We start from the raw sequence: 14,452 nt of genomic DNA, 5'->3' as shown, positions 1-14,452 counted from the left end.
GTATATGACATTATCTTTTGATTTCAGGTTACATAGTACATTATTTTATTTTAGAACAAGAGCTACTTGTTATTTTGTCCCCCCTAATTGCTAGTTCAATTCATTTCTCTTTCTTTGTCTTTTGAATGAAAGAAGCAACACCTACAACTACATCATGCAAATAAATGATAATAATGAAAATCTTAATTATGAAAGATTTATTTATTTATTCCATCACATAAAAAATGTGATGAGATTATAGATCAATGGCGCCTTTGTATGGTTAGCTTCAAGCCATGTGCCATTGACAAAATAGTCATCATTCTATAATTAACTTGGTGACCAGCCACCAAATTAAACTTATAAAATCTGCACAAAATAGCCATCACCATCCTCATTTGTAGGTATGCTGAGTCCTTCCCAAGGCATATCCTTGGCCCTCCCTGAAAAATCCACACTTAAAATATTATTTATGTCTTTCTACTTAAAAAAAAGAAAAAGTAAAACTTTGATAATTTTTTGTTAGATTACTCAAGTCAATTTTTTTTTCATGAAAACCTACTTTATTTAGATTGAATTTTTAAATTTGTGTCTCGTTGCTTAAATTCGTAGTTAATCATATTTCGTAATAATTGCAGTTGATAGTCGAATTCTATTTTTTTAATTATTTTTTTATCCATAATAATGTAAAAAGAAAGACTCTAAATTGGTAAAAAATAGTAACATCTTTGTCTTATGATTAGTTAGGTAGCGTTTGTTTTGAGGTATTGGGATAGAGATTGGAAGATTAAGATTCAATATCATGTTTGTTGGCTCAGAGACTGGTACTAAAATTTTTGTCTCTGTTTCCAAAATTTTAGTACTTCCAAAAAATGGGGACACAAAGAACTGAAATTTTTAGAAAAAGAGACTGAAACTTTAATAATATTTTATACCTAAAATACTCTCATTTCAATTAATTAATTTCAATTTTACCCTTTATGCAAATTAAACTAGAGCTTTATTCTTGTTTCAATTTCAGTCTCCCACTTTACACCAAATAGAATACTGAGATTTATTTCAGTCTCTGTCTCTCTCTGTCTCTTAGTCTCAGTCTTTCAGTCTCTGTCTCTCCACCAAACACTACCTTAGTTCTATTTTTATAAGATACAAAACTCATGAAATAGATCCCATATTTGAATAATTAATTCATCACATAAGTGTAATTCTAAGTAAAAATTTGATGGGTGATGAAGTTACCTGAAAAGCAGTGAATTTGAATGGAGATTCATGTTGGAGAACACCATCTTTGAACCATCTTTCAGGTATGAATGAAGGTGCATCAGGTCCCCAATTATATTCCATTCTTCCCATAGAGTATGGAACATATGTTACCATTCCCCCTGCTTTTATTTTTGTTCCATCTGGTAACACATCATCCTCTAACACTCCCTTAGGATCCTACATTCAACCATTGATATATCATACAAGAAATTAAGGCTGCACTGAAAATAAATCGAATTTATGGTTTTAGATGGCAAAGTATATCACGTTCTGCCATCGCAATATATTTATATTTTAAATTGTAACTGCAATTTAAAACCGTCGTTAATAATAGACTATATCCTGTTCCAGACACATTAAAGTAACATTTTAAAGGTTGGACATAAATTTCTAGTAGGAAGAAGGTAAGAAGTAGTTAGTGAGGGTGATTCTTTGCGGCTATTTAGAAAGTTTGGCTGAAAAGAAATAAAAGAATATTATAAAATAAAAAATCAAGTATTGTGAAAATTATAGGTACTATTTAGTGGAAAGACAAAAAGACTAAGATTGAGAGACAGAAACTAAGAGACAGATATTGCAATAAATCTCAGTATTCTATTTGGTGTAAAATGGGAGATAGAAATTGAAACAAGAATGAAACTAATTTAATTTGCGTAAAGGGTAAAATTGGAATTAATTAATTGAAATGAGGGTATTTTAGGTATAAAATATTATTAAAATTTCCTTCTCCATCTCTAAAAATTTTAGTTCTCCGTGTTTCTATTTTTTGGAGATACTGAAATACTGAAATTTTGAAAAAAAATTTAGTACCAATCTCTGAACCAACAAATATAATACTGATGAGTCTCCGTCTCTCAATCTCTGTCTCAGTACCTCAAAACAAACGCTAGTAGAATCATGTAAATTTCTTTTATTGTTGATGGTAACGTAAGAAATAACAACGGATTAAATTTATTTTTTAGTTTTATTTATTTGTTTGTTTATATTCTTTCTCTCCACTATATTGTGTCGAGTTTTCTTGTTAAAAAAAATACAAGAGATGCATACGTATGTACATATATATATACATACATACCTGAGGAACTGCTGGATACAATCTTAGTGTCTCTGTGATGACTGCATGCAAATAATGCAATCTCTCTAATGAATCTTTATTCAAAAACTTTGAAAATTGCTCCACTCTTTGATTGAATGATTCAGAGTCTCCAATGTCACATTGATTCAGAGTAACACCTTCATCTTTTGCTCTGTTCTCCTCAAATGTCTTGAGCTCCAAGTAAAGTCTGTCAGCAACATGAGAATGTGTCATCACCATGTATATCGCCCACGACAGAGTTGTCGCCGTCGTGTCTCGGCCGGCGATCACAAAGTTCAACACAACATCTCTTAGACTCTTGTCTGTGGCATTATTTCCCTCTAGCTCTATAAATCTTGATAATATATCATGCTTTATCTGATTTCAACAAGAAAAAAAAATGAAAACCAATTTATCACACTTTAATGATGTATTAAAATTGTTATGATTTAAGATTTTTAGAGAAATAAAGTATTATGATTTTTCGAAAACTTGTAATATAACCTATGATGCACGGACACTGACACAGACACGGGACACGACACGACACGGGACATGCCGACACGCGAATTTTAAAATCTTACATGACACGGGGATACGTATATATATAAAATATAAAGTATTTTTTAGATAAATTGTAATGATATTTTGATATTTTATTGATATTAAAATATAAATTAAAATTTTTAATTATTTTTAATGTCTTATTTTAATTATATCAAGTATTTAAAATATTTTTTGTTTTAATAAATAATAATATATACTATATCTAAATTTATTTTAAGAATATATGTTAAAAATAAGACTGGACACGCGGACACGTGATGGTATTTAGGTGTGTCCAAGCATGTCCAGAGAAGAATTTTTTATTTTTTATTAAGACACAGTTGGACACAAAAGACACATGTGTCGGACGAGTGTCGTGTCCGAAATATGTCCGACACGCGGACACGACATTTTTTAGGGACTAATTTGTTATTATTCGATGTTTCGAGGACTAATTTGTATAAATATATACCTTACTTTGTTGTCCATTGTTTTTAGAAAGCTCTATCTCTGCTTTCCTTCTCCGAATGACATTGTAAGTGAAATCATCAATGGCTTTCATGCTTCTTTCAAGTTGTGCTTCTGAACCAATGTTTAGAAACTTCTTGATTCGCCATAGCGGATCGATGAAGCGAAGTGTGACAATGGTGTTTGCAGTGTCAAAGGCTTGAGCAAAAGAATTTTCTGGTAAATTTGGAGCCAAGGTTCCAATTTCCACACCAAATCCAACCTTACATATTGAGTCTAAAGTCATTCTCATCAACAACTCCTACAAAATTGGAAATTGATGTTTGTATTTTGGCTTAGATTTAAAAATATTTGTATTCAAAACATTTTTTTAGATTGAATACCCAATTTGGTTTCAAACTACTATTTTTCTTGGCCAACTTGGTCCCTAATTAAAATAAAATAACAATTTGGTTTTTAACCATGAAAAATGCCCATTTTTTTTAGAAAAGAACAAATCGATCATTGACTTTTTGGTCCATAAACATTTAAGTCTTTGAAGATTTAAAAATACATTGAAGTCTTTAACATCTTCAAAATCTGGACATATTGATCCCTAAATCTAATTTGTTCAATTTTAAAAACTCTCACGTGTACATCCGTATCAACCAAGTCTGTACAACGAGAGTCATGTTTGATTTTTCCATTGAGTCTGACTGACCCAAGTGAACATGAGGAATCAATATGTCTAAGTTTTGAAATGGTCAAGAACTTAAATGTCCATCGGATCAAAAGGTCAAGGACATATTTGTCCTTTTCTTTTTTTTTATAAGATTTAATTACTTTGTCGGTCCCATAATTTTTACTGAATTTTTGGTTTTTTTTTACGAAGACTCAAACCCGCGACCTCTTAAATTAGTATGGGGAGACTATGTCATTTGAGTAATAACTCATTGGCACCGAATTTTCAATTAGGTTCCTATAGTTTTTTCTTTTTAATTGGGTCCCTATACCATATCAGATTTTGTAATTAAGTTCATGTTAACAAAAACATTGAAATTAATGGAATATTCTATTAAATAAAACAAATATACCTAACACTTGACTGAATATTCTATTTTGTTTAATAGAATATTCAGTTGATTTCAATGTTTTTGTGACAACAGAAACTTAATTACAAAATCTAATATAATACATGGACCGAATTAAAAAAATAAAAAATATAAGGATCTAATTGAAAATTCGACGAAATTATAGGACCAGCGAAGAAATTAAACCTTTAATAAATAAGGATTGAATTATAATTTACTTTGGTTAGAGAACGAATTGTCCATCAAAATCAAAACAAAAAATGAAGAGTAAAAGTAAAATCATAAAAATAAGACCATCAATTAATGAATGTAAATATTTGTAGGCACCTGCATATCTATTTCTTTGTTGAGGAAAGAAGCTTGGGAGAGAATTGTAGATAATTTTAAGGCATACTCTCTGAAAACTTTTGTACTGAAATCCCTCAAATTTCTTGATGCAAACTCTAAGCTTGCTGTCTTTCTCTGTTTCCTCCAAAGTTCACCATCAACATTAAATATCCCATCTCCAAGCAATACCTCCATATAAGAATGATACACTTCACCCTGCATTATTTTAAGAGCATAATAATAGAATTTTTTTTTTAATTTTTTATGTAGTTAGTGACTTAATGTATTAAAAAAATATATATATTTTTTATCTTTTTGATAATTTTAAGTAAAATATTTTTTTAGGATGTGTTTAAAATATGACCTTAGAATATATATGTTAGCTAGCCTCTTTTTATAGTAATTTTATCTCAAAACCACTTTTTAATAATACTAGTAAATAAATTTATTTTCATATAAATGATTATATAAAACAAAAACAATTATACAATTCGATAATGTTAGGAAGATAAAAAAAATCGGCAGAACTTACTTTATTTAGCATTCATTAATTGTTGTAGCAATTAATAAATACTAAATAAGGTGAATTTGGGCTAATTTTGGCTAATTTTTTTTTGTTATCAAACATTTCCGTGTACCAATATACTATGGTTGAAATAAGTTTAATCTTCCAAACAAATCCTCAACTAAGAATTTAGTATCCACCATTGAAAGGAAAAGAAAGGATGTAATTTAGATTTTACCTTTGGATAGTTATTGAAATTGGTCTTGAGCACATGTTCAACATTAACAGGATCAGCAATGTATGTATGGGTTGTAAATGGCATTTGAACCACAACAGTTTTTGACTTGGCCAAATATTGAACAAGCCAATCATGCATCCTATCATAGTTCATCAACAATTCAATCACAGACCCAAGAAAAGGCCAAGTCTTGGGGCCTTTATTGTTCCTCTGACTCCATCTATGTATTAGCATCCATGAAACAAACATTAACATCAATAGCACCAAACTTCCCATGTTGCATTCTAATGAAGGGCTTGTCTCTTGTCCCATTTTTAAGAACCGAGTAATATGTCATAAAAAAATGAATGCTTCAATGGTGATTAATTGATGAGCTTCTTTATATTAATTAAAGGATGTCAAGAGATGGTTAGGATGTAGGTATGTTAGTGGTTTCCTTTATGTGTGTGGTTTTAGCAAAGCAACATGTTGTCACAATCTTTGAATGCATGAAAAGGTTCATTTGTTTCATGCCCTTGACCTAATTAAATTTCTTGAAATTATGGAAGATAATTTATGCCTAAAAAAGCTACTCTTTATATTTTTATTGGTTCAGGTAAAATTTAAATATTTGATTTTGGTTCTTGCAGTTAATATCAGTAAATGCATGCATAGTTAAGTCAATAATGACATGACAAAAATTAGATTGAGGGGATAAATTCTTATCTTTTTATATTTTTACTTGAAGGTTTTAATTTGAATGCTACCATCAATAACTTTATCATGTAAAAAGATATATATACACATGTTGTCCCACACACCCTTCAAAATTACAATGAGCATCTCAAGAATTTGGTGGCTATAGGAGATGAATCAAAATTTGTTCAATACTACTACTACTACTCAAGAATTTATTGACCAATCATAATTCTTGTATGAGATATTAACAGAAGCAGCATCACTCAAGAGATGTGTCACAAGGCCTGCTTTATTTGGATCCAAGTAACTTATCATCCAAGTTAGAATGTTTCTCTCTTGTCCAAAATCCATGCCATACCTGCAAATGTTATAATTACGAATTTACCATTAAATTGTTTTTATTTATAAATAATATTTCTTAAATAAGCAAAAACCGTCTAAAAGCATAAAAAAATCTATACATGCATCTAATTTAATGAACTCCATAGTAAAGAAAAGTAGGAAAAAAAAAATTGCTTACCACTTGAAAATGGGACTTAGATAAACGATTCTCTTCTCCAAATTAACTTCAATTCCATCATTTGCAAAGAACTCTCTTGCAGCACCTCTCAGTTCTTCTGCAACTCTATGGGGTGAGAAGAACCTCACCTTTGGGCTTGACTTTGTACCATTACAAATTCCAAAGTGAATTAACGGATTCATTTTCAGAAGAGCAAGCTGCAATCAGAAATAATAAGTTACTCTTACTTTGTATTCACTTAATTATAGGATAGAGGTTTTACTGAGAAAAAATGTGAGAAAAAGTAAATCAATTTAGAAAACACAAAAACTGAGGCTGCAGCACTGTTTTTATTTTTATTTAGATAAATTTCTTTTATGAATTTTACTTTTAAGAGTATATATAATTTCATGATTAGTACTTACTATTTAAGTGTGTGTCTCACTTATTCAAAACAAAGCAAAACAGAACATGCAATACAATTATGTTACCCTGCTTAAGAAAACTTTTCTAATTGCAAAATTTGAACCAACCAGAAAAAATATATAACAAAAAAAAAATGAGATTACCTCTAACCGAGGGTCTCCAGTGCTGAAGGGCTTAACTAATGAATATGGTGACCTTCTGTTACTTCTGAGAATACCATTTTTGATAGTACTAGGAGAATAAGGATGTCCTCCAATCAAATACAGGAAATCAGAGAAGGATCTCCTGTTAATTGCACCTTCTTGCCCCACTCCTACTCTTATCACAGCATGGATTACCATTGCATTATACAAATTCAAGAAGAAAGCAAGCTTCTCGTTTTCTGATAGCTCCAACAGATCCACCCTCTGAAGATCCTGGGTCATGTTAACATACCTGCATTTCCAAGAGTAAGCTTGTTAATTTGCAAACTATGCATTCATAGTAAAAAAAACTTAGTATTTGTGGTGTTTTGAATCAATTAACATACCTCCTAAATTCTTCACTTTTACTAATGGCCACATAATCAACATGTTTTCTATCATCAGAAGCATAAGACTCAAGAATAGCTGACATAATCTTGGTAATCCTGTCACAAAGTTCAGCTGCAGCCTTTGGTTCACTATCATTTGTGGCACCTCTGAAATTGAAGCATTTGGTGATAAATGGTTCATGCTCAAGGAATCTGTAGAAATTGTTGTTTCCCTCCTCAAAATCATTTTCCCTACATATGAAAACACATATAAGAAAATCACTACAAGACTAAGAGTGTCCCTTATATATGGTGCATGTATATGTATAGTTGGTTATTAGTTTCAGAGAGTTCTTTTCTTACCCCAAAACATGATGTATGAAGTGCTTCTGGCACAATTGTTTTCCAATCTCCACAGCCTGGAAATTTTTGTTAGAAATGAAAATAAGGATATATGCCTTAATATTATAGTATAAATAAATAAATCATTTTGGTATTTTATTTTTAAAATTATAGTTTTTAAATTGCAGAATTTATTTGCATATAAAGAAATCGGGATTGTATTTATTTAACAATTATAAAAATAATTATTTGGATTGTATTATTACTATTTAGTAATACACTAATATTACTTAAGAGGTAAATGTAAAAAATATCTTAGTTTTCATTATTTTATAAACTTCTTTAACATGAATCAATGAATCATCATAACAACTGCTCTTTCATATAAGTTTATGTTTAATCCTACAAATTAATTAAGAAAATGATAACCAAAACTATTGAAAATTTTACAGTCGAGAAAAGAATCAATCATTCAAACCCATGTGCCATTTTTCTCATTTTGGGTCAATGGAATGAGTCCATATATCTTTGGGACTCCCCCACCAGCCAACAGGCTTTGTTTGGTTTATTATACTTTTGATCTCATTAGTACTTAGGACCACTTATGCTAGGCCCCTAGTTGTTCTTTTCTAATTTTCTATTGTCATTAAAAAACAATGAAAACAATTGGCCAAATTATAAGATAAAAAAAATTCAAGATTTGGCAGAATTTAGTATTTTTAGCTAGTATTTTTGTTATTAGTTTAGTTTTTTTATTGAGCAATCTAATAACATATTTTTAATCTATATTGTTAAATATTGTTAGTTAGTTGCAAGTCAAAAATAATAAATTTTATTGACTCTTTAAACATTTTTCTTATAAGATAATCAATCATCAAAATCAGTTATTAAATTAATCACCGTAAAAATTATATACTAAAATATAAAATATAAATTAAATATTATATATATTTATACACATATATAATAATTAATTTAATAATTATCATGTACACTTAATTTTTTTTAAACAACATACACCAAAACGTGATAGGAAAGTTCAGAATGTGTACCAAAGTTTAAATTCATACGTTCAAAATCTGAAAACATTTACCAAACTAATCCTAATAATATCATATCAACAGTACCACAATTTTCTATATTTAAAAATATACTAAAATAAAATAAAATAAATAGTTATTATATATTAACGTACCTTGGGACGAGAAGAGTGAAGATAATGAAGGAGAAAGTCCACTAAGTCGGTCCCACTGAAACAGTTCCTCACAAGCTTCATCTTAATCCAACGGTCCTGAATCGGCAATCTCTGCCTCATCACCCTCACAACCCTCACCATCTCCCCTTCTTCTTCTTCTTCGTCTTTTGCCACGTCATCATCAAATCCGTATGCCGGCGCTGCAGGCGCGTCAGCACCGGAACATTTCCCTCCCTCCTCCCTCAACAACCGCCGCTGCAATTCTCCGTCGCCGTTCCTCATCATCACGTTCAGCTCCACCAACCCTCCGATCAGTTCCCCGTCGAAGAAGATCTTCGGCACCGTCTTGCTCCCCGTCCGATCCACCAGCTCCTTCTCTCTCTCCACGTACACGTCGACATTGATCTCCACGAACCTCAACCCTCTCTCTCTGAATAACCTCCTAACCGCGCTGCAGTCCCTGCAGTTCGACCTCGAGAAGAAGCTAATCACTCGTCCCTTCGTCGAAAACGACACGTCGTTTTCTTTTTTCGCCGTCACAACCACCTTGACTCCCGGCAGATTGAACTCCGTAACGTCGCTACTAGAGTCCTTGTCGTTCTTGTTAAACGACTCGTCGTTTGCGATGGATTGCTTGATTGACGAGATGCCTCTTGAGATCGCAGACGACAAGTCGTTGCTGCGCTGGCGGAAGAATTTCCCGACTGCCAAACGCGAAACGGCGTCGTTTCGGTTATTGCTGTTAAGTTTAGCTGGTGGTGCTGGCCTCGGGAGAAGCGAATGAGGTTGCACGATTGTTAGAGTTTTTGTAACGGTCACGTCGTTGTTGACGTTATTACCGTTGGGATCGTGGTTTTCGTTTGGAATATGACTTTCCACTTCAGAACCCATTTTTTTGTTTGTTTGTTTCTTCTATGCTAGCTACGAATGGAGATTAGTGTTCAAAACTAAGAGAAGATAAAAAAAAAACGGTTACGTTGGGAAAATCGAGGAGTGAAGAAAACGAGGTTGGAGTAGTGATGAGGATGCTTTGAGATGGGAGTGGTGGGTTTTTAATAGGGTGGGATTTGATTAAGTAATTTGATTAAGTAATGGTAGTAATTAAAAATGGAAGCAACGGATTTGAGGGAGTACGATGAAGGGGTCAGTGAAATACAGGGGGAAGAGACAGACGTGGTCTTTTTTATTGATATGATTTGAGTGTTTACGTTTTGTATACTTTTCTATGGAAAGAAAAATACTCATATGATGACCTAATTAATATACATTTACTTGGAACTTTTCAAGAATTTTCTTTCATTCAAAAGTACTACTAACCAAACTAAAGTTGGCTTGGCTCTCTATCCATGGGAAGAGCGTGGTGTGTTCATCACTTCATCATGTATGTGTGTCACTGCACGTGGAATTCACGAGTGTTTTAATTTGAAGATTTAGCTAGCTAAGAATACATGTCTTTTATTTTTTTGTTTGGATTTTGCTGACTTGTGTTTTAAAGGTATATTCTTAAAAAAAAAAATTATCAGAGTTATTAGAATTTGAATAAAGCTCTTGTGCTATACATCCAAACAAAATCTTTATCCAAGTTATTGTAACAACTCTTTAAATTATGCACTCTTTCTTTTTTTTTTGGTTCTTTCTCCTTCTCGTATTTCTTCTTCTAAATTCGCACAGATTCTTCTTCTTCCTTTCTTCTTCTCCTCCTCTTCTTCTTCCAAATTTACCCACATAGGTTTTTCTTCTTTTCTTCTTTTCCTCCTCTTAGAGATTATTAATTCAATTCAAAACACCTGCGTTCATTCAATTCAAAACAATTCAATTCAATTCAATTCATAATGAACCGAATATGTTAGTAACGTGAAACAATTGTACAGTAGTACTAAATGAACGGAACATTATCCATTATATAAAATCATATTCAAAACAGCTTTCTGCATAATGAACAGAACACGTTATTAAGGTGAAACAATTGTATAGTACTAAATGAACGCAACATTATCCATTATATAAAATCAGAGATTATCAATTAATTCAGAACACATGCATCCATTCAATTCATAATGAACCGAACATTAAGGTGAAACAATTGTATAGTACTAATGAACGGAACATTAAGGTGTTAGACCTACTTGAATAAACTTTGATAAAAAAATACTTGGATGTGTAACAATTCTGTTAGAATTTATTATTTTTTATAATTATTTAATTATTAATTCAATTCTTTTAGTTTAGTTTTTTTAGTCTAATAACTCAATAATATATTTTATCTCATATTTTTAAATATTAATAACTAACTAATAGCTAAAAATAATAAATTGTGATGGTCTTCTAAAGTTTTAACATTTTTTTTAAATATCATAAAAAAAATATTTAACTAATAATTATTGAAAAATTATTTTTTTATATTTTTAATGTATTAATTACATCAAAAATTTAAAAATATTTTATTATTATATTCTTAACATGTGCAAGTTAGCTATTTTTTTGTATATATTTTTAATAAAAATTTCAATTAATAACCTTAATATGTATTTATGTTTGTCAAATCTTTAATTTTAATTGTGTTTTGATGGTATAGGTGATTGTAATATGTGTATTTTATTAGTACATTACTAGAATGAGTGTTTTAATTGTATGTTTGCCTGAAGTGGAAAATGATTTAAACTTTTTTTATGAATTAAAAAATTAGACATTTCCATTCTTAATTATTTTATTTAACCAATTTATTAATAATTTTATAATATATGTTCTTTTCTTATTCCATAAAATGGTACAATTATTTTCATTTTGACGGGAATTAAATGGTGCATTAACCAAGTCAATAATTGTATTACCATAAAATGAAGTCAATCATTGGATGATAAAAAAATATTAGTTTAATTGAAAAGTAATTAGTCTGCCTTTTATAGTAATAGAAGGATATTGCTAATAAATACCTCACACACTTTTCATGGACATTATAAGTAAAAATTTTGAATGAAAAATATAAAATAAATGTAACTTTTTTAAAAAAATTATATATAGTGAATACATTGAAAGAGCTAAATTTTTTCAGTTTTTCCTTTTAACTAATATTTTTAGTGTTTTGCTAATAAGTGCTTTAAAGACACGTTTTAAGATAATTATTAACAGAAAATATGGCTCATCCTTAAACGCTCCTTGCTAAGTATGGAGTGCTGTACACCTTGTGAATTTGTAAATCTGAACTCTTCATTTATTATATTTTATTTGAATGATCTGGATTTAAAAAGGTAACCTGTTAATCAGGTTAATCATTTTTTGATAAGTTTTAGATTTTTTTTTATAAGTCTCAGGTATTGGGCTGAAGTTCAAAATAAAAAAATAGTATATAAATATTAAAAACAACATGTTTGTAAAAAAAATTATTGGACTTTAAAATTAAAATAAATAATACATAAAAAATAAATTGAAAATTCATGTACTAAATTTAGAAAAAAAGATATATTAGAATCTTAAAAAAAATAATATTAAATATATATTATGTATATAATATTAAAATTTAAATAAAATTTGTTTTGTGTGAAATAAAATTATAATATTAAATATAAACACAATGCTAAAAAATTTTGTGTTATATATATATATAAAATTTAAATAAATTTTGTTTTATGTGAAATAAAATTATAATATTAAATATAAATACAATGATAAAAAATTTTGTGTTATATATATATATATAATTTTATTTTGTGAGAAACAAAATTAAAACATTAAATATGAACAGAATGATCAAAGATTTTGTATTATACTAATTTAATTAAAAAAACATATATACAACGTAAAAAGCAAACAAACATATAATAATTTTATTTTGTGCGAAACAAAAATTCATAAAAATTTTTATTAACAATTTTTTTATTGAAATATGTCATTTTACTATATTTATAATATATTATTTGGGATAATTATATTATTTTAGTTAATATATATTATTTAAAAAATATTTAAAATTTATTATTTTGTATTAAGAATATTATTAAAAATATATTATTAGTTTTTCTTAAAATAATATATTTTTTTCTTTGGTTCAAATACTATGACAATAAATTTTTTTTACGTAACTGTGTCTACTCAATAAATATTATATTCATTTATTTCTATATTGTATGTAAAATAAATAATTAATGTTTAAAAAAGTTAATAAAAAAAAGTATTCTTTTTTTTTTTTACCAACTCTTAGGTGAATATAAAGACTATGTCATTTGAACTATAACTCAGTTAACAAAGAAAGAAATATTCTTAATTATATATTAAATAAAATAATTATTTATTAGGCTCATTCTTATACAAATAAAAATTTTTCTTAGTTTTATATAGGTAATATTTTATACCAATTAGCTTCAAAATTTAATTATTTTTTGAATAAATTAATAAAAATAATACAAATAATTATTTAAATATAATTGTATTTTAATTTTTCATTCTATTATGTACACGTTGAGGATAATTTGAAATAAAAGATAATGAACTTGTTGTAACTGTCATGTATCTTGTGCTTTGATTGCGTTGTCATCCGAGAATCATGGCGCCTTCATGGAGACCGGGTTCTTCTACAAAATCAGTTTTACGTTTGGAGTTAGCCAACCAGCAGCGACGACAGACAGCGTCTTCCTTTTCTATGGCAGCAATTTTTCGGGCTTTGAAGATCCATTTATGGTAGATGTGGAATGGGGCGGGTTCAAGAGCGTCAAAATCTGTGGCTAGACAGAACAATAGTGGAAGCACCTGCTAGCAAACAAAATAGTGAAAATGCTTGAAGACATCACATCAACAATAACAGAATAACGGAGAAAGTCGATCAAATTTTTCTGAGTACTTTTCTGGTGTAAAGATAATCCTGTGTTAAACGAGCGAATTAGTTTTTTTTGTTAGTGCCGGTTTGTTTGTTCAGCCTATGACAAAAAAAATAACAATAATAAATAAATTTAATTTACCTAATTACTCTTGATAGCAGGTTAACTTTTAAAGAGTGCTGCACTCCCTACTTTGCCTAGAGTGCACTAGCTTTCGCCCAGAAAATATACATATTTTAAGTTTTTAATGCATTGAATATATTAATAATATATTAAAAATTGAAAAAAAATAGTTTTTCTTAACCAATGCTTTAATTATGGTGATTTATTTTGAAAATTTCTTATGTTGTTGCTTCTATTATAAGGAAAATGATAAAGTCATTCCATATATAATTATAACTGATATTTTTACATTGTAATTTTGTATGAATTTATAAAAAAAAAAACATTATTAAAAAGTAAAAATTTAGTGCAGTTAATTTTACGTGAAGATGATAGTTGAGAATCGTTAAATAAATG

The 14,452-nt window shown here is 29.1% G+C and overlaps 2 protein-coding genes across 2 annotated transcripts; both read right to left on the bottom strand.

Annotated features, from left to right (window-relative positions):
• Positions 1-242: 242 nt before the first annotated feature.
• Positions 243-5,783, bottom strand: CYP704B1 (cytochrome P450, family 704, subfamily B, polypeptide 1). Its single transcript, XM_016323225.3, has 6 exons — positions 5,472-5,783; positions 4,729-4,944; positions 3,336-3,632; positions 2,318-2,695; positions 1,219-1,419; positions 243-422 (listed from the first exon to the last, which is right to left on the bottom strand). Exons 1-6 carry the CDS (start codon positions 5,781-5,783, stop codon positions 243-245), a joined length of 1,584 nt encoding a protein of 527 aa, XP_016178711.2.
• Positions 5,784-6,199: 416 nt separating this feature from the next.
• Positions 6,200-10,424, bottom strand: LOC107624220 (uncharacterized). The gene is made up of 6 exons (XM_088486849.1): positions 9,123-10,424; positions 7,949-8,004; positions 7,604-7,837; positions 7,218-7,509; positions 6,670-6,866; positions 6,200-6,507 (listed from the first exon to the last, which is right to left on the bottom strand). The coding sequence occupies exons 1-6, from the start codon at positions 10,011-10,013 to the stop codon at positions 6,354-6,356; spliced, it is 1,824 nt and encodes a 607-aa protein (XP_088342975.1). The 5' UTR covers positions 10,014-10,424; the 3' UTR covers positions 6,200-6,353.
• Between the last annotated feature and the right edge of the window lie 4,028 nt (positions 10,425-14,452).

The sequence above is a fragment of the Arachis ipaensis genome, chromosome B10 (genome assembly GCF_059453495.1).
Source record: "Arachis ipaensis isolate K30076 ecotype BB chromosome B10, ASM5945349v1, whole genome shotgun sequence".
NCBI lineage: Eukaryota > Viridiplantae > Streptophyta > Magnoliopsida > Fabales > Fabaceae > Arachis > Arachis ipaensis.
This window is presented reverse-complemented; position numbering and strand designations above follow the sequence as displayed.

What these genes read in the sequence shown, in the direction of transcription:
- CYP704B1 (XM_016323225.3), bottom strand. Translation starts at nt 5,783, where the DNA reads ATGGGACAAGAGACAAGCCCTTCATTAGAATGCAACATGGGAAGTTTG. An exon ending in ACAATGGACAACAAAGTAAG is followed by an intron (nt 2,696 to 3,335) that starts GTATATATTTAT and finishes TGTTGAAATCAG; the next exon opens with ATAAAGCATGATATATTATC. An exon ending in TCAAATTCACTGCTTTTCAG is followed by an intron (nt 423 to 1,218) that starts GTAACTTCATCA and finishes TGGATTTTTCAG; the next exon opens with GGAGGGCCAAGGATATGCCT.
- LOC107624220 (XM_088486849.1), bottom strand. Translation starts at nt 10,013, where the DNA reads ATGGGTTCTGAAGTGGAAAGTCATATTCCAAACGAAAACCACGATCCC. An exon ending in TTCATACATCATGTTTTGGG is followed by an intron (nt 7,838 to 7,948) that starts GTAAGAAAAGAA and finishes TTTCATATGTAG; the next exon opens with GGAAAATGATTTTGAGGAGG. An exon ending in CTGGAGACCCTCGGTTAGAG is followed by an intron (nt 6,867 to 7,217) that starts GTAATCTCATTT and finishes TTCTGATTGCAG; the next exon opens with CTTGCTCTTCTGAAAATGAA.